Source organism: Staurois parvus, unplaced genomic scaffold (assembly GCF_062004578.1).
Source record: "Staurois parvus isolate SC_StPar_1 unplaced genomic scaffold, SC_StPar_1.0 ptg000021l, whole genome shotgun sequence".
NCBI classification, from domain to species: Eukaryota; Metazoa; Chordata; class Amphibia; order Anura; family Ranidae; genus Staurois; species Staurois parvus.
In genome coordinates, this window is record NW_028317817.1 from 1,781,681 (window position 1) to 1,804,585 (window position 22,905).

At 40.2% G+C, this 22,905-nt stretch overlaps 1 protein-coding gene across 2 annotated transcripts in view; it reads left to right on the forward strand.

Moving 5' to 3' along the window:
- TRIM71 (tripartite motif containing 71) overlaps positions 1 to 22,905 on the forward strand; it is a 98,861-nt gene that overhangs the window by 17,040 nt on the left and 58,916 nt on the right. The window contains exon 2 of one of the 2 annotated variants that reach the window (XM_089691329.1): positions 10,846 to 10,911. The exons of the other annotated variant lie outside the window; for it this stretch is intronic. Coding sequence (XP_089547455.1) covers positions 10,846 to 10,911 — 66 coding nt within the window. The remainder of the gene's footprint in view (positions 1 to 10,845; positions 10,912 to 22,905) is intronic. 2 annotated transcript variants of the gene reach the window in all.

Consider the following 22,905-nt stretch of genomic DNA (forward strand, 5'->3'; position numbering starts at 1 on the left):
GACAAGGAAAAAAAATCCCCTGCAAGGTAATGTCATAATGAGCTAGCATGCATCGTATACTAGCACAATATGTAAAACTTGGCCTAAAACAAAGCCCTGCAGCGGCACGCTGTCACTGTTGCAGAGACTTCCATCCTCACCCGGTCTTCCTTCTGGGTTCACGAGCTCCGGTCATCTGACAGGCCGGGCCACAATGACATCACTCGCCCGCATGCGCTCCGGAGTCCCGAGTCACGGCACACAGCTCTGGAACTGTATGGGTATCTTCCATCCATGCATATTTATAACTTGGTTGTGGTTTGGATCATGCTCTGATTGCATTGCCATGCCTGTAGGTAGCTGCAGTATGTCTTTCATATCTAGTAGTTCAGACGTGGTGTGTTCCCAATCCCCACCTTAACTTGGCTGGCTATATTTTGTTCTGTATGCTATCACTGTGTGCTGCAAATTCTTGACATGGACTATGAGGTTTGTAGTGTGTATGGAGCAGTACACATGTGAACATGCTCTGCTTGCACCAAACAAATAGAAATGAGGGGGTAAGGAGAGGTTTGGGATAATATATTTACATGTTTTAATTTTTTTTACATTGCTTCCTGGTTTCTGGCCTAGGCCAAATGATACATCCCAAGGGTCTTCAAAGGCATATATTATTATATTACATGAATCATCTGCCCTTTCTCAAGATAGCTGCAGCTAGAAATGTCAGGGGGGTGATCAACAAAATTAGAGCATGGAGACATGAATGGGTGTTTACTTTGAATATTAGAAATGAAATAAATGGAGTTTGTTTGTGGTGCTCAGATATAGTTTGAGTTCTGCTTTAAGTAGTGGACCGGCCCACGCACCAGTGCTGTGGTTGTTCATTGAGCTTTCCTGTCAGTAAGTATCTGCTTGCCTGTATGGGATGTACCAGCAAGCAAATATAGTGACAGGTCTGAGGGAGACCTGCATGGCACCAGTGATCTGCTGCAGGCTCCAAAAAATAATAAATGCACTTTTTATTAAAAAAAAAAAAAAAAGTGAACTTTTAATTAGACACGGTGTCTTGAAAAAAGCAGATGTGCCAGTTACTAAGGTGGAGGGGGTTGAGAATTCTGGGAATAACCTACTATTGGCAGGATACTACAGGTCCAAAGAAACAAACTTTTTTTTTAACGGTTTAAAAAAAAAAAAAAACTCCTAGCTGGCTGAAAACTATAATGTGGTTTATGTCCCAATTATTATATTTGTTAGGTTGTGTTTTTAATCATAATGATCATAATGTGTTCTTATGCTGTAAGACTTTATTATGCCACTTAATCACAATAATATTAAACTGGTTACTAGAAGCTGCAGAGCTCTAACGTACTTGATCTGCTCAATGATTTCTACCCTGTAATGGAAATCCTGTCACCACTGTTCTTACAGGATCAAATACTTGACCACTAATCTTAGGAAACCACAAACACTGAAATTTGCAGTTGAATAGCTAAGAATGTAGAATTTAAAGGTTGTTCTTCATGAAGGAAATTTTTTTTTTTTTGTTTGTTTCATTCAGTTCACTTCCATGTTACTATTGTACAAAGGGCTATAGCACCAGAATGCCAAGAAAGGAAAGTAATCTTTACTTTTTTTTTGTTTTTTGTTCTCTCAGCTTGGCATATCTGTCTAAAAGATGCCAGGTTTCAGTTAACCTCATTTTGCAATCTTAGGTTAGGATTGTGTTTAAAACATATGCCATATTCACTGGACCAGTGTGCTCCACACATGGTCAGAATTCAGCAGGGTGGCTAAAAATCTGATTGGTTTTTTTTATTTTTTTTATTAAATTTATTTTAATAACATGCTTTTGGAGTAAAAATCTGTCTAAAGATAGTGTGGTGTGTTTTCTATTTAACCACTTCCAGTCTGGACACTTTTACCCCCTTCCTGTCCAGGCCAATTTTCAGCTTTCAGTGCTATCACACTTTGACAATTGCGCGGTCATGCAACACTGTACTCATATGAATTTTTTAGCATTTTTTTTGAGACAGATAACACTTTATTTTGGTGGTATTTATTCACCACTGGGATTTTAATTTTTTTTTCTATATAAATTAATGTCCAAACATTTTGAAAAGTTTTTCTTCTATAACTTTGCAAATAAATAATATTTCATCATAAATTTTGGCCAAAATGTATTCCGTTATCTTTTTAGTAAAAAAAAAAAGTTTAGAACAAAAAAATTTTTTTTTACATTTTTATTTTTTTCTATTTGGTTTTTTTCTTTCTACATACTGTCACCCTAGCAGTACAGCGTTACCATGGTGACACTGTACTACTTGTGGGGGGTGATGAAGATTTTTTTTTTTTTTTTACACTGATTGCTTATACACCCATAAAGGCTGTAAAATCAATCATTTCTCCTCTCTGGCTGCATTCTTGCAGCCATTGAGAACTACTGTGTGAGCTGTGATTGGTCTGACGCCGCAATCGTGACACTCTGCATGTGATCACTGATTGGCCAATCAGTGATCACATGATTGGGACCTCGCACAGGTTGGTGTTCCACTGTGTCCAGAGGACACAGCGGGCATCGGAGTGCGCACAGTCCAAAATGGCGGGCGCTGTTGATGAACAGCAACCCGCCCCTGGACTGCCACCGTCCAGCTGTGTATATATACAACAGCCGGACAGCAAGTGGTTAAGATACATTAATAATTTAGTTTATTCAGCATGAAATGGAGCTTAGTTATGTAGCATTAGATTGTATATTCTGCAGTATTTTACATTTTTGGTAAACTCATTCAATTATTATACAGTATTTATAAAGCGCCAATAGTTCGCTCAGCGCTGTACATTACAATGGGGGACAGAACAATAACAATACAATGCAAAACATGAGGGGATCGCAATGAATGCAAGCTGAGATAACATGCACTGTGTTGATGCATTCACACAAATTGCACATTAACCATCATAGAAAACATGAAATAAAAGAATTTGAGTAGTTTTCCATCTATGTGTGATTTTAACCTAAAATCGGTTCTGATATCTGTTTTTACTAATCTGACAGCTGCTTATTCCTTACATTTAATGAGCACCTGTCATTTTTAGATCCATCATGGCAGCACCTGTTAGCGGGCATACAGTCACCTGCTGCCGCCACGTCCCTCACCTTGTCACTGCTGCACCATCAGTTGTCCCGGTCAGAGGAGGAGCTGCTGCGGGACAGAGATGACAACTGCTGTTTAAAAATTGAACCTTTGCACTAGTGATTTAAATCAAATCTATCCTGGAATTCAGTGTGTAAGAACTGTTTTGGACTGCATTTTTATGTTCATGTTGCCCTCAGCCTTTTTTTTTTTTTTTTTTTCTTCACTTTCGCCCATTCACATCATGACATTGTGTTTGCGCAGCAAGGGTTTTAGCAGTGCATAGCAATGTACATTTGGGATGTGCTGTGTTACCATGTTACCAGTGGTTATGGCACCTGAACACACTTTCCGAAGCGAGTGCATTTTTGCAAACACTGTGGCAAAGCAATGAATTTTGTGAGTTGCAAGTCACATTTCGTTGTGCAAAATTTGTATATTGCTAGGCATTCTATGCAGGTGCATTGGGGTGCCATAGACTTTGAGGTTTTATCTCGGCTAAAATGCATGCGCTTAAAGTGGTTGTAAAGCTTTGTGTGTGTGTGTGTCTATTATTATAAATGTTACCTGCTCTGTGCAGTGGTCCCCTGCTGGCTTGCCTGGCTCCTCCTCTTCATCCAGTGCCCTCATTAGAAGCCGCTTCCTCTGGGGGCACTCGTATATGCTGTTAAAGTGGTTGTAAAGCTTTGTGCATGTGTGTCTATTATTTATTATTAAATATTACCTGCTCTGTGCAGTGGTTTTGCACAGAGCAGCCCTGATCCTTCTCTTTTTGGGTCCCCCACTGGCTTGCCTGGCTCTTCCTCTTCATCCAGTTACCTCATTAGAAGCAGCTTCCTCTGGGGGCACTCGTATATGCTTGCTGCCTGCATCCATTGACGCAGACAGTGGGACACAGCCCCGCTACCTTGTTAGTGGTTGTAAAGCTTTGTGCATGTCAATTATTATTATTATTCGTAACCTGCTCTGTGCAGTGGTTTTGCACAGAGCAGCCCTGATCCTTCTATTTTTGGGTCCCCTGCTGGCTTGCCTGGCTCCTCCTCTTCATCCAGTGCCCTCGTTAGAAGCCTCTTCCTCTGGGGGCACTTGAAAAAGCTTGCTCCCGAGCCCTGCTCCCTGCATCCATTGACGCAGACAGTGGGACACAGCCCTGCTCCCTTGTCATAGTTTGACAGCTGTCCATCTACCCAGTGAGGAGGGAGAGTCAGTCACTGTTCTCATGCCCAGTGCTGGACCTGTGATGGAGCTCCAGTATTCTCATAAACAGACCTGCGCTTAAATTTCCTGAAATAGTTGATAACAAAGGCAGTAGGTTTTTGCTGAGCTGCATTTTAATGTTAACAGTTATTAAAACATCTCAAGTTTGTTTTTTGATTTGCCTAATTATACATACTTTTGTGTGTAATGGATAGCCCAACAAACAAGACGGTGATGACCCTAGTGCTGCACAGCAGAAGTGCTAACCACTAAGCGTCTGTGCTGTGTATTTTTAAGGCAGTAAATGGTAAGAAAGATGTTGATATGGTAAATTCGTCAATATTTAATGGAAATTGTGCAAGCAATTTTTAACCTAATGCAGCATATGTCTTACAAAGAGTATCTCCAGTCTCTTCCAACACCCCCTTTTTAAAAAAAAAAAAATAGTCGTCCGCTACGAATATTGTAGCTGCTGACTTTGACATCCAGGAATCCAGCGATGTCATCACCCAAGCCAATTCAATTGGCTTTGGGTGCAGGCGTCTGCATCTTCGGCAAGGGAAAACCAGCAGTGAAGCCTTCTGGCTTCCCAGATGGCTTCCTACTGCGCATGCACAAGTCGTGCTGTGCTTTGTGAATGGTCCTGCAGTCTTCTGAGACCCGTCCCAGAAGGATGCAGGGGCAAGGAGGAGGGGCTGAACATTTCCACAGCAATCTGACCAGAAGCGGGAGTGTGTCAAATGTGGAGGTGGGGGGATGCAACAGTGAAACGTCCCCTTTGGGTGAAGATCCGCTTTAATGAATTTGTAGCAATGTAGTTTTGTGTATCAGATAACAGATACGTTTTTAGTAAACCTCCAGAGAAAAAGAAATTGTACGTTTTGCGAGTCCCTCTTCTCTCGTATTTCAAAATTCGCAGATTGTTTTATTTTATCTGTGGTGTGATTAATTTTAGGGATTCATTTTAAATGTTCAGGAAGCACTTCTGCTTATACATTGAGCCCCAAATGTGTGGATTGTTCAGGGTAAAACATAATTTCCTAAGAAATACTGCTGTTTTATTATTTTAAATGGTATTTGACATATTGTCACTATAATTTTTAGTTTACAGTATGTGCCTGGACTAAAGCAGTGCTACTGATAAACCCACACTGAAACCAAATCAATATGCTTGGACTCTTTCATGGAATAGCTTTTCAAATGTAGATGAGTGACCAGTGGGTCCTATAGCAATTTGGCTATGGTGTCCAGTTGTTTTATTGTTATGTTTATGGCTCAGTCTAACCATGTTTATTGGAGACAAAGATAAAAGGATTACCTATAGAAAGGAGTGTACTTTGAAAGTCAAGTAGTTGGGGGATGAGCTGGGAAGAATATATCAACCTGTATTCATTATATTTAAATATGTGACATTAGCAGGCACAGCCATTTGTTTTAGTTTAATTACCTGTGATTGCTCCAAGTTACATGGGTGGGAAGCTTTTGTCTGAGTGGCAGCTTTGAAATGTAAAGCAGAATGCAATTAAACTCTTATCTTGTTTTCACATTGCCTTCCCTGTTTGTAGAGTTAATTGGAACACAAGACCTTCCTTTGGGGTTACCCTCTGCTGGCTTTGCCATTACCTTCCCTTATAAATCAGGCTCCCAACACTGTGGTGGTTCTAGGGCTAGTCATGATTAAAGCAAATCTGTACTTTACATGGTAAAGCAACAGCCCCGTGACTTTTCCTTTGCTCCCCTTCTGCTCTTTTCAACTCCTGGGAATAAATAATTATACGTTTTCATATTTTCCAGGTATGGAGAAGCATGTGACCAGCATTGTTCCTTTTGGGGTGGGGAAAGAGTCCTCAGCCCCTTGTTGCTCCACTCAAAGCTACTTTTTTTTTTTTTTCCTGCTTTCAACAGCTCTGTGGAGTGGCAGGGGAATGAAGGAAAAAGGAATATGCTTGAAGTGGTTGTAAAGTCAGAAGGTGTGGGGTGTGTGGTTTTGATTTTTTTTTTTTTTTAAACGTTAAATTCTGTGATCCGCCCCTGTCCCCCCTAAATACTCAAGCCTGATCTTGCTCCAGTGCTGTTCCTGATCGCGCTTGTCTGCTGCTGTCCATCCTAGCCTGTGGGGTCAAGCTGTGGTGGGTTTGTGGACACACAAAGCCCAAATTGGGATTGAGTCTGCACGAGTGCCTCCATAAAAAGCAGTTTCCTATGGGGGCACTCGGGATTGTATAACATTAGTCACTCTTGACTGATTAATGCACGTATGAGTGTATACACCTAAACTGAAACATTGGCAGCTAGAAGAGGAAGCATTTTACATGTATATATGTGTATGCAAATTTACTTTTATTTATTTTTTTTTTTTGGAACATAACTTGCATTTTTACTCATTCTGCCTGCAAGATCCTGTGTATAAACGTCAATAAATTATGTCCATGTGCAAGAGGTCTATAAAAACAGTCAACTGAACAAGTTACACGTCCTATATTGACCTCGCTCTGGTAAGCCATGCTAGTGAGCACTGCTTTCCTTTGCTTAAATGGGAATGCTGTTTACAAAAGAGAGTGCCTGCTGAGGATGGTTGGATCATGCATGCAGACTATATTGCTTTGGTGTGCATGGTTGAATGTGCTTATGTAATTTTAGAATGCATGATCATTTTTGTTTTCGTTTTTGATGTGATCTACAGTATATGTTCACACCTTGAAAATATAGCTCAAAGCGCCAAAACCCTCCAAAAAACACCCCTATGGTTTTTAATACGAAAATAAGCCTAATATAAAAATGAGCAAAGATGCTCAGCTCAAGTGTGCATACAGCCTGGGTGTACCCAATCCCAGTCTCGCTTTGGAACCATTATACTGTTGTTTTTCAACAGTTACTGATGCCTAGTTTGCTTGCCTTTGGTCTGATGTACATGGGCATTTATATTTTGCTTCTGACATGTGTTTTTGGCAATTGTGGACACGTCCCTTGCTTCAAACTAACATTGAACTGATCTCCGATGCCAGGAAATTTGTGAAATTGTTTTAAAACCCATGTAGACTGGCCCTTTCTATTACACTCTTAAGTCTGGGGCCTACTCTTAGAGTAGAGTTGTCTTCTACTTGTTTATGTATGGATTATTTAAATCTGTTCATCCAATGACTATAAAGATTAAAAGAAAAACGCTTTAAACATTTTTTAAATAGTATTTCAAACACTGTACATCCTCCCCACCCCCTAGTCGCTGACATACTTGCCTACAGGGATGCTCAACTGTCAGTGCCCATGACGTCGGTGCATCAGTATTGGGATTTGAAATTCCTGCTCTTCTCCCATATATTACTATTTTTTTTTTTTTTGGTGGAGTGCTTCTGGAATGGACCAGAGTGATTCACTGTGCAGGCGCTGACCAATCAGTCACTCTTCTCCATCCCTGAAGAAGTGCTCTGCATTGAAGTGGGAGGAAGAGTGGAGATTTCAAACCACAAGACCACTGGACTGGCTATATGGGCACTGAAAGCTCACCATTCCTACAGGTAAGTATAGTGGAGACTGGGGGAGGGAGGAGTTTAATAGTGTTCACCTTTTTTTTTTTTTTTCTGAAAAGATTGAACTAACCCGTTAAGGATTTTTAATGTGATGAATGTACGTCTTTTTCTGCCTTAGCCTTTGTTTTTACCCATGTCCACTCCCAAAGTTCCGTAGCATGTTTCTTTTTTCTATGGAGATTTGCAGGTTTGATTTGTGTGTATTTTTGTGTTCAGAATTTGTTAAAGTGGTTCTATAGGCTTAAGGTGTTTTTTACCTTTTCATGCATTCCATGAATGAAGGTTAAAAAAACTTCTCTGTGTAGCATTCCCCCCCAGCCCCCCTAATATTTGCCCCCCTCTCGATATAGCAATGTGCACTGGAGTCTTGGCTGAGACAGAAGTGGGAGCCATTGGCTCTCAGTGCTGTCAATCATAGCCATTGAGCCAATGAGAAGAGGGGGGGTGCCGAGTCGTGGCTCTGTGTGTGAATGGATACACAGAGCAGTGGGTGCCCCCATAGCTTGCTGTGGGGGTAGCCAACAGGAGCGAGGGGCAGGAGTGCCTGTGGGGGACCTGAGAAGAGGAGGATCCGGGCTGCTCTGTGCAAAACCACTGCACACGGCAGGTAAGTATAGACATGTTCTGTTAAAAAAAAAAAAAGCCTTTAAAATCGCTTTAAAGCACAAATAAACTCAAAAAGCAAACATTATATTGCAGCTTACCAATTCTAAAGTCAGCCGTAGATGGAACAAAATTTGGCTGGTTCAGTGTGAATTGGCCAAATTTCGATCCAAGTATGTCCAGGCTGGTTGTACTCAAGTAAACTTCAGTACAACCAGCCTGTTGGGTTTATTTCTTGTGATCACTGCTGGTAGCTACAGCCAACGGCAGTGGTCATTGTATTCAGCCAGTGGGGAAACTTCCCTGTGCTCACCACCAGCAGAACACAGCTCTGCGGGAGGGATTCCCCCTTCAACACTGACGTTTGTCTTTTCTTTCCTTCAGCCTGTGGTGAAAGGAAATAAACTTGCATAATGTATAGCTTTGGATATGATGGCTGCATTCATTTTTTTCTTTTTTAGGCTTTCTTTTTGTTATTTTCATCTGTTGACATTGCCAGTAAGTCTGTTTTTTCAACAGGACAAGTTCTGAGTGTTGAGACAAATTATCACTGACTGGGGTGCTTATAATCTGCTTTTATTTATGTAAAACCTTTATCTCAAAAAGAAAAAATGTTACTGTAACTGCTTCTATAACTGCAGTGTCAGCTGGAGTTTGGCTTCAATTTGTAAGTCTATCTCAATCTGCTAGTACATCGAACACTACCCTCCCCACAGATTAACAATGCTGTAGTCTGCTGTGCTCCTTCATCCAGAGTAGGGGGCACTCTAAAGAACTAATGCAGCCACCACATCTGATTGGTTAGCTGCTATGTTATATTTTTGGTTTGGATTTAATATCGCTTTAAAGAAGAGTTCTAGGACTGTAAGATTTCTGGACTGGGTTGACGAGTGCATGCTCACTCTCTCCAGAGATCTTCACCTGTACATTTTCACCCTTTTTTATGTTCTTCCCTTATGTTTTACCCTGTAATGTGTACTACCCTGTAACCATTCAGTTTTTGGAAAAATCTCCTTACATGTCTGTGGGTCGCACCTCCTAATTTTGACTGGCTGTATAAGAGTGTAAACAGTGCCAGGGAATATATTTTGCATTTGAAGATTTATTTATTTTATTATAGGTACTTGTATAGCGCCGTCAATTTACGCAGCGCTTTTCATATATATTGTACATTCATATCATTCCCCAATCCTCAAGGGGCGTACAATCTAAAGTGGATTTATGGATCAGGATTATTTTGTAGTATTAGAATTACAGTTTGTGTTTTTGTGTATTGGTATTTTAAAGTGCTCCTGCGCCCAGACTATCATATTTTTCTCAACAAAGCATAAAAAAGGCTTTAAAACAAGCCCTTACTCACCTCTCTGGCTGCTTCCACTAGGATGCAATTTTCAGGGCTCATTTACACAGCGTTGGTTATTGTACATATGACACAGGTGCACTGATATGTGGTATGAATGTTTGCTGCAGTAAATTGTTATAACACATTGCAGTGCTTGCTTTTTATTCCTCTTTTTCAATGTGTTACAGCATGTCCGAATGCAATGTGCTGCATAAAAATTTTATTTTTTTTTCTAAATTTGTTGCACCAGGCAGTGCATTAGTGTGAACTGAAGCCGTAGCTTTTGAGGGCTGATTGTCTTTTGTATGTGCTGGGCAGAGTTACTCAATGCACTCCCAACAGTGATGGTGTAAGTGAGCCCTCAAAGATCACAACAAAGACATTATATTTTAAAAAAAAATGGAAGAAAAATATGTGACCGTGTATTCCTATGGGACTCTTCAAAGTGATCTGTTTTGCTGGTCAGCTGCATTTTTTTTTTTTTTTTTTTTAAATTCCTGTTTTCATTTTTGTTGCAGGTTAGGTGTAGTTAAAAAAAAAAAAAAAAAAAATAATAAAACAAAGTAAAAAAAATGCACCTCACCATTTGAAATGGGAAAACATGGCAAAAATGCACTCGCTGTGTTTTTGGTGCATTTTGAATCATGTCCTGTAAAGCGGTAAAAGTATGTGTTTTTGCTAGGATCAATGTGAAAGTAGCCTAAAATCAGGGTTTCAGTTGGTGTCTACCAGTGTAGAAACGTCTGCTGTGTGTATTAGATATTCTGCCAAAATCTCCTCATTAAAAGAAGCTAACATTTTCAGTACCTCTGTTGTGAACTTTTGAAAATTAATTTTTCCATATTACCTATAGATAAAAGGTAAATGAAGGCTTATTTTAAAGTGATTTTTAATGCTTGTTCAGAATATTTAAGTACTTCAGTGTGTAGCTAGGTACAGATTCTCTTTAAGAAAGCAAAAATTAATATCTTTTGTATCTATTTCTTTATTTTTACATTTTTTTTTTTTCTGACATATTTTTAATCTTTTTCTTTTTGGCGGGGGGCCCCTTTTTAAACAGATTTACAAATCTGGAGAGCGCAAGACAGTGTATACCCTGGCGGATCTGGTGAGGATTAAGAATTGGGTAATCTTTTATTCCTTTTCTGTTCTTGTAACATAAAATGCATAAATAATGGTTGCCATCGACTTTCATTTCCATAATTTCTTCTACTTTATTTCATACCCTTTAGAATATTATAGCTTCATTATTTGTGATTTCAGAATGCTTTAAAAGTTCTAGTTTATGCATTGTAGTAATCCAAAAAATCTAAAAGCTTTTTAAAATGCAAACTTATTTTTTGCCTTTTTATTCTTTACATTTGTGATCAGTAAGCTCTTCAAAGTTCATGTAGATCGAAGTATCCTTTTTATTGAAAATTATTTTCAGGCACTTTCAGAATCACTTTAAAGTGGAACTTCACCCAAAAGGGGCTTATTTGCAGCCCACCCCCCCCAATACCACATTTTGGCACTTTTTTAGTTCTTCCTTGAGCTGTCACAACCGCTTAAAACGACATACTGTGTGTCCAGTTACCTAAATCTAGTTATTTTAGACCAAGGTTTTTTACCTTCATGCAGCAGTGCCCCAAGCCTCCTCCATAATTACCTGAGCCCCATCGAGATCCAGCGATGTGCATAACAGCCTTGGCTGTCCCAGGTCTCTGCCTCCTCATTGGCTGAGACAATAAGCCGGAACCGGTGGCTGCATCTGCTGTCAATCACAGCCAGTGAGGAGAGGGGGCGGGGCCAAGCCTTAGCTCTGTGTGTGTAAATAGATACATGGAGCAAGCGGGTGCCCCCATAGCAAGCTGCTTTCTATGGGGGCACCCAACAGAAAGGAGAGCCTTTGGGGGACCCGAGAAGAGGAAGATCCAGGCTGCTCTGTGCAAAACCACTGCACACAGCAGGTAAGTATAGACATGTTTGTTATTTAAAAAAAAAAAATGAACCTTTTTAGTATCCTTTTTAAAGTGTAATTCTAGTCAATAGTTACGACTTTACCTACTCCTACCTCCTTCCTTCTAAACATATTGTATTTCATCCTGTAAAGAAAAAATGTATATACTTACCTATTCTGAAGCTGGTCTGGTCTCCAGCAGCAGCTTCTATGTGCAGAGAGCCAACAACAGCTAGGAAATGCCTGGGAGATGACATCACCCATAGGAATTACAATAGGGCACCCATTGTTGGCTTCCTCACCCGCACACAGAAGCCACCGCTGACAGCTCAGCCTGGGACTAGACTAGAGCGGCGTCAGAATAGGTAAGTATAGGGATCTTTTCTTTAGAGGGTTAGATGGAATAGATTTAGAATGGGGGTTGTGAGTAGGTTTATCCTTGGCTATTGACTGGAATTCCACTTCAATGTTTGCTTTAAAAATAAGCATGGATCAGTTAGGTATTCCCCCTTTCCTTTTTTTTTTTTTTTTTTTAAATCCTATATTCAGCTGGAACTTTCTACATGTTCCACCCTAAAAACGGGGGGGAACATGTAGTCTTACCGGAAGACTTTTCTTGAAATAAAATGGAACGGCAATAGGATCTGTGATGTATACTTTTTTATCTTGAAATCAGTTGGATGGGTGTCTGCTGAAATACCAGAAGGTGTAGTAATTTTCTCTTTTAAATGCATGATCTCAAGAAGCAATCTAGTGATGTCTGCCATTTCTGGCTAGTAGTTGAAGTCACTGTTCATAAGTATCTGCACACCAAGCAGTTACCTGTGGTTAGGGATGGATGTCCAAGCCTGGGCACAGTCAGATACATGGATGTGAGTTGTGGTGGTGTGTTTTTTTTTTTTTTTGTTTTTTTTTCCCCCCCTCCATTTAGCCTGCAGGCAAAAATAATTCATCAGAACATTCTTTCCTGCTATCATTGAGTCAACTAATGATGGTTTGAAACCCCTAAAATTTTGTCTAGACCTGCTATTTGACTGAATTCCCAGACTTCTTAAACATGTTTCATTACACTATTATATTGTTTATTCCTGTACAAAAACATTCACCATTAGAACTTTTCTGTGCTTTTGCCTTCCAAATTTTTTTGGAACTGCAGGTGAAAATGAAGGTAGATTCCACCCCACTACCCAGCAGGAAATCAAACAAACTGGAAACAAAAAATTTTTAATTTTAATTGTACTCTTGTATGGCCATTCTTGTGCTGTGCAGCACAGTGACATTAGATGGTAGCACTTCTGCCTTTCAGCATTGCTTCAGTTCAATCCCATTCAGGACACTATCTGCATGGAGTTTGCACATTCTCCCTCTGCTTGCCTGGCTTTCCTCAGGTATTCCAGTTTCCTCCCATACTCCAAAATATATAGTGTGTGTGTGTTCGTTGAGAGCAGGGTTGGATGCGATTTGACTTGGTATGTATTAAATTACCAGCGCTATATAAATACCTGTACTAAATTTTTAAAAAGTGTTTAAAAAAGACAAAAATTGTTTAGTCAATCTTTGTTGGGCAAAAGATTGTCCTATGGCTAGTCTAATAATTTTAAATGTTTTTTTTTTTTCTTTTTATGTTTGTGTGTTCTAAGGCTATCTGCTAAAGACCGGATAACTATTTTACAATTTTTACTATTTTAATTTTGTGTTTGTCAGAAAAATATGTAATGTTTGTTTTGATCGTAATGGATCTGGACATGTAAAGTGTCTATTAAGTAATTCACATTTTAACTCTTTCAATTGAATGCAGTGTCTTTTTTTTCATCTTTTCCACATTCTTTAGCTAAATACTTGCACAGTTTTTCTCTCTTTTTTTTTTTTCCTCTAAGCTAGTGATTCCCTCTTCTAACAAATAACATAAGGGGTGGCTTTACAGAGCAGGAAAAAAATGGCAGCTATTTCCCCTTTAAAATTAGTATGTTCCCCTCCCCCAGACCTAAAATATTGATTCAATTAAAAACCTGTAGCTTAATGTTGTGGCCCTACTCTGACCTCCTCCCTGTACCCCTCCTGCTTTTAGATAAGGAACGCTAATTCTTGGGAGCACATTTAACCCTCTCACATAGAGTTGTTTTTTAGCATTGTAAAATAACATTTTTGTTTGCTTTTCTTCAGAATAAATACATTCACATGTCAAATACATTCACATGTCAATAAATACATTCACATGCTTAGACCTTTTTTTTTTTTTTTTTTTTTTTTTTTTTTTAACCGTATTAAACCTAAAACAAAAATTTTAATATTTTAGCCTACCAATCCTTTAAATGTGTCTGCTGCATTAGTTTTTTCCTTTTTTTTTTTTGGACCTTTTTTCACCTGGAGATCGTGCCAGGGACACACTGCCTTGGGGAGGCTCCTGCTATCTATGGAATAGCAACAGAGTCACCTTTTGGACAACAGCATTGTCTGGAGAGGGTAGCGCGAGATTGGCTAGTAGATTTAAGCTGTCCTTTGGATGGATTGAAATTTAGCCAGTTCAGCACGGACTGACCGGTCCACCTATGGCTGTTCTCATTTGTGAGAAGCCTATATAATCTCAGAATCGTGGGAACATTTTTGTTCGATCAGTGCTGCTGTCAAAGCGGAGCTCCACCCAAAAGGAGAAGTTCTGCTTTAAGCCTTTGTCCCCCGCTCCCCATTAAGGATTGGCACTTTTGGGGAGCGGGTACTCGAAATTGACAGGTACCCGCTCGCACTTCCGCTGCAATCACCTAGGCGATCAGAAGCTGAAGTTGTCTTCTGGGACACGTGACAGGTTCCAGAAGACTACGGGACCATTCACAAAGTGCAGCGCTTCTCGCACATGTGCAGTGGGCACCCAGCTGTGAAGACGCAAGCTGTCACAGCCGGGTGCCCACACTGAAGATTCCGGCGCCAGGGAGAGAAGAGAGCTGGTGAAACCAGCCATAGTGAGGACACCTGTGGACAGTGTTAGGGGAAACCCAAACAGGCAGTCTTTACAACAGTTTATCATTACATTGACTGCTGTACAACCAGATTGCTCATACATGGATCGAAATTTGGCTGAACCGGTGAGTTTTGATTCATAAATGCTCTTTTGGCCACCTCATTGAAAACAATGCACTTAGAGGTGAAACTCAAAAAATTAGAATATCGTGCAAAAGTTCATTTATTTCAGTAATGCAACTTAAAAGGTGAAACTATATGAGATAGACTCATTACATGCAAATCAAGATAGTTCAAGCCGTGATTTGTCATAATTGTGATGATTATGGCTTACAGCTCATGAAAACCCCAAAGCCACAATCTCAGAAAATTTGAATATTGTGAAAAGGTGCAATATTCTAGGCTCAAAGTGTCCCACTCTAATCAGCTAATTAAGCCATAACACCTGCAAAGGTTTCCTGAGCCTTTTAAATGGTCTCTTTCTGGTTCAGTAGGAATCACAATCATGGGAAAGACTGCTGACCTGACAGTTGTGCAGAAAACCATCATTGACACCCTCCATAAGGAGGGAAAGCCTCAAAAGATAATTGTAAAAAGTTGGATGTTCCCAAAGTGCTGTATCAAAGCACATTAATAGAAAGTTATGTGGAAGGGAAAAGTGTGGAAGAAAAAGGTGCACGAGCAGCAGTGGTGACGGCAGCCTGGAGAGGATTGTCAGGAAAAGGCCATTCAAAAGTGTTGGGGACTTTCACAAGGAGTGGACTGAGGCTGGAGTCAGTGCATCAAGAGCCACCACACACAGACGGATCCTGGTCATGGGCTTCAAATGTTGTATTCCTCTTGTCAAGTCGCTCCTGAACAAACAACGTCAGAAGCGTCTTACCTGGGCTAAAGAAAAACAGACCTGGCCTGTTGCTCAGTGGTCCAAAGTCCTCTTCTGATGAGAGCAACTTTTTGCATCTCATTTGGAAACCAAGGACCCAGAGTATGGAGGAAGAATGGAGAGGCACACACTGTAAGATGCTTGAAGTCCAGTGTGAAGTTTCCACAGTCTGTGTTGATTTGGGGAGCCATGTCATCTGCTGGTGTTGGTCCACTGTGCTTCATGAAGTCCAGGGTCAACGCAGCCATCTACCAGGAGATTTTGGAGCACTTCATGCTTCTTTCCGCAGACAAGCTTTATGGGGATGCTGACTTCAATTTCCAGCAGGACTTGGCACCTGCCCACACTGCCAAAAGCATCAAAACCATGTTCAATAACTGTGGAATTACTGTGCTTGATTGGCCAGCAAACTCGCCTGACCTGAACCCCATAGAGAATCTATGGGGCATTGCCAAGAGAAAGATGAGAGACATGAGACCGAACAATGCAGAAGAGCTGAAGGCCGCTATTGAAGCATCCTGGTCTTCCATAACACCTCAGCAGTGCCACAGGCTGATAGCTTCCATGCCACGCCGCATTGAGGCAGTAATTGCTGCAAAAGGGGCCCAAACCAAGTACTGAGTACATATGCATGCTTATACTTTTTCAGAGGTCCGATATTGTTCTATGTACAATCCTTGTTTTATTGTTTGCATGTAATATTAAAATTTTCTGAGATTGTGGATTTGGGGTTTTCATGAGCTGTAAGCCATAATCATCACAATTATGACAAATCATGGCTTGAACTATCTTGCTTTCCATGTAATGAGTCTATCTCATATATTAGTTTCACCTTTTAAGTTGCATTACTGAAATAAATGAACTTTTGCACGATATTCAAATTTTTCGAGTTTCACCTGTACTATGTGGCTGATATATCTCAACATCCGATAGGCCGTGTCTTTGTTGTAGCTTAGCTACCCTGCCTATCATGGCTACTTTACAAGTCTCTAATTTTTTTTTTATTCCTTACTATATGCAAAATATGAAAGCGCAAAATAAAATGGAAATCGCATTTGACTTTTTAAGATGAAATATATCATAGTGCACTGAAGACTATATAATTTTTTTTCTTTTAAATCTCTAAGTGTTCGAAATTAACAGTTCTGTCTACTTTCCTTCCAATGGAGGAGCAGCTAGATGCAATACCCCCAAAGTGTCTATGTCCACCTTCTCCAACCAGTAGTGAAGTTAATGAAGCTCCAGATGCCATGTAAATAGCTGAACTTCCGTTGCCTAACCAACCCCATCTCCACTCTCTCCCTCCTTCCTTTATCTGCTACGGAGGAATGGCCAGAGATTGCTATGTTCCATCTTCCTACTTGTTGGACTATCAGGTAGAAGTACTGAACTTCTTTGTAACCTTCACATGGTTACAGTGTTCTGGAATTACAATAGGAATTTATTTTGTTTTATAAAAATAGTTCCTTCTAGAGAATGTCTGTCTGTCTTTTGATATACTGTACATTTCATAGCACTGGTTATTATCAAGTAAAATCTAGGAAATAATTATCAATTCTTTCAAAATCTCTCAGCTTCTATTGAAAGAGAGTTTATGGTGCTATTGACTTGCACTGGTTACTAAAATAGTGATTAATTTACTCCAAACAAGAAGTAACCATTCAAGGTCGCTACATCTAAGTAAATACCCAAACAATACCACATCCATGAGGTACTGGATGCAATAAGAGTTTTCATTGAATTAAAAAGTAACACTTCATAATATTGAGCTAAAAAACACCTTGAAGCTTCTCGTATACCAAAACATTTTCGATGAAGGTAGAATCCCTAATTGTCTCTGTATAGGTTTAGATATAAAGATCTTTTCATATGTGCACAAACCGGATGCTTCTTCCCTTTAGCATAAAATGTTTTTAATTATGTGATCTGTACCTTGATTCCCTAGTATGAAATCATTTATCACTCATGGTGTGTATACCTTCCAGGGTGAAGTGAGGTTTACTTTTGTATTTTTCTCTTACACAAAGCAATTCTCTTTTTGAAGACCACTCAGAAACTCAGAGGAGGCTATTACAAATCTGTTGATCCCAGAGCAGGGTCAGACCAGCCAGTGACATGTCCCTCGTCAAAGTGTTCCTCCACACACTGTTACTACTGCTATGAAATTCCTCTGCATTGTCTACAATATAACCAAACAAATCTCAAGTGTGCTACCATGCGCTAATTCCTAAAAACTATATATTAAATGTTGCAGCAAGCATCAAAATGTGTTCACACTCACAAAGTAACAAATATGCATGGAAAATTGTTGCTCTGCCCTATTTACCACATAAACTATCATCAAATCACTTCATCGCCAACAATATAAGTGTTCATAAATAATAACATAAAAACATAAAATAGCAGTGTATCAATCAATAAACTGCCTCAATCTGAACTCGATAATATACATTTATGAAATAATCCATCACAGATTGTACAGGTATTGTTATAACAATATTAATCACAAGCAGAGCAAATAATCAGTCCAATCTTGAATGGAAACTCTATAATCCCAACTTCCCAGGACACAGTGGACATCCGTGGAACCCATCCTCCTCATGCACCTTCACCACATGAAGTGCGCCCTCGCCTTCGTAATTGAGCCATGAGCGCATATTGACCTAATTATCTGGGCCAGTTACCAAGGTGAGGGCGCACTTCTTGTGGTGCAGGTGCATGAGGAGAATGGGTTCCACAGATGTTCACTGTGTCCTGGGAAATTGGGATTATAGAGTTTCCATTCAAGATTGGAATGTTTGGTAGAAACCTGACAGTGGGGCTGTCGGGATTCTACCATTTTATTCACATATGCTATAATCCTTCACAAATTGTGGAGGTATTATTATATTATTGCGTTCACATTGTGTCACGTTATTGATGCACTGTTATTTTATGTTGATATTCTTTATGAACACTTTTATATTGTTGGTGGTGAAGTGATTTGATGATAGTTTGTCTAAAATAATTGACTTAACTTTGATATTTGGACAAGGACTGGGCAGTGGAAAGATTCCCCAAAGGGATGATTTACTGGTTAAGAGTGCCAGAAGCAAATGTTGATGCAGAGTTTTTTCTACGTGTTGACCAATCCTGCCAGGGTAGGAAGTGTTTAGCTGCTCCTATTCTGAGCCTGCTCTTTAGGCCCACCACATTGTAGCTGGTGCCATTAGATTTAAGAGAAAAGGGTAAGAACTTGTTAAGCCAAAAGCCACCTAAAGGGTTGGTTTGATTTGTCATTGATGTAGGAGTAGAAATGGGCAATGCCATGGTAGTAGCTCAGGCATCTTTCATATTGTGGAAGGCCTTTTCCCCCTAAGTTTTGATTAGGATTCCTTTTTTTTTTTTTTTTTTTTTTTTTTTTATAATGTTTCAGGAATCTGTGGTAATTGGTTACTTTAGATAAAGACCTCACAGAAAAAGCCATTGCATCTGTGCAGCTTAGACAATTGTTTAAAATGTCAGCTGGACATAAGGTTCTGTGTAAAAAAAAAAAAAAAAAAAAGTACCCTATGGCGGTTTGTGCGGTCCTTGCCCACATTGTTTTATATACTTATATAAGAAGTCTGGAGCAGTTCAGTTACTGCACAAAAAAGACATCTGTGCAATATGAACTGTACTGTGTCTTTGAACATACTTTTGGAATATTTTCCTCTTCTATGCTCTGTCATTTACTTCAGGAAAGACTTGTCATACTGCACATAAAAAGCCCAAAGGACAGCTAAACAGGCTAACAGATCTAAATTGCCCTGCAGTATCTGGCAGGCTACATCTTGTAATAGTTTCATAAATAATCTGCCTGTCTCAAGCTGTAAAATCTGTCTGTCTGGCTGCATTTCCAAGTTGGTAGTGTATTTTCAAGCTGTGTCCTATGCAGTGGACATTACTATGGAAAATCACATGCAAACATTGCAAAACTATAGCAAACTGAATAAGATGCTTGGTAATTGTTGAGACTTGGGGTATTTTACAAGTGTTTGTGTGTTTTTTTTTTTTTCTATGCCAGCCTTACATCTGTTTTTGTTTGCATGCTCAGACTAAATAGCAGTTTATAAAAGTCTCTGACCATTTGATAGTGCCTTCATGAACTTGACTACGTTTGAATGACTTGTTTGAGTACCATGACACTGTCTCGATTTTTGACAAGTGCATGCCCATAAGAATTTTTTTTTTTTTTTGGAAGTCGGACGGTTAGAAATTCGTTTGTTCCCATTACATTCAACAAATATTTTCCATCCTTATCTGTAGATTTTGTTTTCCCACTTTTTGTGGTTGAAACTGTTTGCTCCTTCCTAAACAAAGAACTAAATAGAAGTTTTCCTTGGTGGAGCCTTCAGAAAAGGGCATTTTAAAAGGTGAGCTGTAGTTTTTTTAAATATCTTTTTGAAGTTATGATAGTTATGAAGTTATGATATGTGAATAGGGGCATGTAACAGATGTGAAGTAGGTTCTATTCTAACTTGCCTGCAAAAGTGGAAATAAAGTTCCACTGCAATAGATTTCCAATTGCTTCTTTGATATAAACCACCGATAGTGGTGATCCCCAAAGCTTCCAAAGTTTGGTTTTGGAGGTCTTGGATAAAAAGGTCACGCATCCACAGAGGACCAACCACACAATTATTTTACTATATGGACTGTTGCATGGAGAGACTAATAAGACCTTCCTGTAGGGCAAGGTGGGAAGGAAGCCATTGACCCTTCATATTGTCATGTAGCAGTCACAGTATGGAACACGTTGTCAACCATTGTTTGGAAACTACCTGCTCTGATGTTTCTAAGAGCAGACTCAAGACATCACTCACTATTCAACCAGTCTTATAGCCACACCTGGACAAATCCTCCTTTTAAAAAAAAACCCCAACAACTTGAACGGTGCTTTGATTCTCTAGGGTTAAAAGCACAATAAAGTCGTCATCCTGTGGACTCCTATCGTTGATGATCAGCTCATACTTCTTGGCTTCAGGGAGCAAGTGTCACGTGAGGTGTATAATTGGCTGAAGTTCAGACTGATGAACAATTTTCTAGAAAATCTCAATGTTACATTTTTGAATCTAGAGTTGTCTTATAAGTCAGCTAGGTTTGCTTTCGGCAATGTAATTTTTGCATCTTGCTAATTATATGTATCCGCTAAAGTATTACGTGATACAGAGAGTCTTCCACTTTATTTTCAGGTAGATAACTTTATCTCCAAAGTCCTGGTTAGTTCTGCAGGGTAATTAACATTTTCCTGAACCTATGATGAGAGTGACTGGTTGGAGACAGGGAAATTATTAGTGGCAGAGGGGGGAGTGAGGAGTGTATGTACAGGTTGCCTATCACAGCTGGTGATCCCTGTATTGCTTGTGTCCCCTTTCCCACTTGTTTTCTACATGCACGGATGTATATTGTTAGGCAGCCTTTTGGGGATGAATCAGTGGGTCCTGGATGCTGTGACTCCTTTGGTATCTGCGGTGAATGCCACAGCCCCGCAGGATGCCTGCTTTCATGTGCATGGATGGAGCTGGATCACAGGATGCAGAACTGGTGCCATCATGTGTGTTGCAGAGGGCAGCTGAGTGCTAATAATTAGCTTGTGCAGCTTCTGCTTAGATTTCTACTTCTTACATATGGTGCTGGGGCTTGGTAAGAGGGGCCCCTGAGGATATAGTGTTGCTACAATGCCACTTACAGGCTGTGCATGGATGGAGCTGGATCAGTTTGCAGCCATCTTGGATGCTGGCAGGCCATGCCCCTATACTACTATTGATGTTCATGACATTTTTTCCATAGATGAGTTTTAAAGGCAAATTTTGTCTTTATGCTTCTCATGCTATGTCTGTTAAATGTATGCAAAATAATAAAGAACATGTACATCAAAATGATGCAGTAAAATTGCAAGAGAGAAGGATCAATAACTTATATTACGGAGGTATAACATAATAATAAATTGTAATGTACAGCGCTGAGCGAACTATTGGCGCTTTATAAATACTGTATAATAATAATAATAATAAAGTATCAGGAGGTCTTCCTGGGCGAGATGTCTGAAACAATATGAGAGAACTCCGTAAACTAAGAGAGGGAAAAAAAGGGGGGAAAGAAAAAAGCCAGTGGAAAGAAAAGCAAAAGAGGAGACGAGAGGAGACTGGGAGCCGGGGACAGTAGGGTGGCCGAATCTCACCTAAGCGACCCCACCGCCCGCATCTCGGCACAGACCGCAGGGTCCAATTGGCGGATAAGCCTAAATGAAAATGAGTCATGGGAGCAAGGCTCAACTCCACTAGAGCGCAACAGGGGGAACACATCTTGGAGAGTCGCAGAGGAGGAGTAATGGAGCCAGATTGACCACAGCAACTTATGTTTTATCATAGGTATCATTGGTAAACGCCAGCATTTCCTCCATACGCATGGTATCAGCACTGAGTCCCACATCGGGTAAGGAGGGGGGTGGCCGTTTTCCAAAAGAGGGGTATCAATTGGCGGGCCGCAGGCAGAAGCGCAACAGACTTTTTTCTTTTGTGCTGCCCATGAATCCGGTAATATAGATAGAGTAATTTCCGGAGAAGGGGCTAAGGACTCACCGTAGATCCAGTTATAGACAGCTTAGACTTGTCGCTAGAAGGGTTGTATTTAATCACAATCCCACCAAATGTGAAGTTGCGTACCAACAGTATTACAGCGCCAACAAAGATCTGGTGTAGAAGGAAAAATTGTGTAGGGAGAGGGGATCCCTGTACCATCGAGAAAGAGAAGCTTAAAATTCTTTTCTTGTGAGTAGCAAGAAATAGACGATTTATGAGTTAAGTGGAACGACGTGGACCAATCTTCCGCCGCAATGTCCTTACCTAGGTCTCAAGCCCACACTTTAGTGTAGGGAGAGAGTTCAGAGCATTGTGGAGCACTTTATAGAGGGAAGCTAGGACGTGTCTCAGTGGTTCGGAGAGGGAGCACAGCCGTTCAGTCTCAGAAAGTGGGCGATGAATATTGGAGGAAGAGTGCAAGTGCTTGCAAAAGGAGGATAGGTGTAGAGTGGTTAACCAATCCCTAGACCCACCCTGAGGATCGGAAGACCCGATTGGGGGCAGATAAAGTCCCAAACTACGGGCCAGGAAGTGCGTGTAAAGGGTCCAATAATGGAAGAGCCCAACCCCTGAGGAAGAGTGAGGTTATCAAATAGTGGTGATAAGGGAGAGGGATCGGTAGATGAGAGTAATTATGCCTCGTTTATACCACAACTGCATAACCGCTAAAGTCAAAGGGGACAAGCTGTGAAAACGCAGATATTCCCGATCATACCCCCATGGTAATGCCCGAAGATCATATTG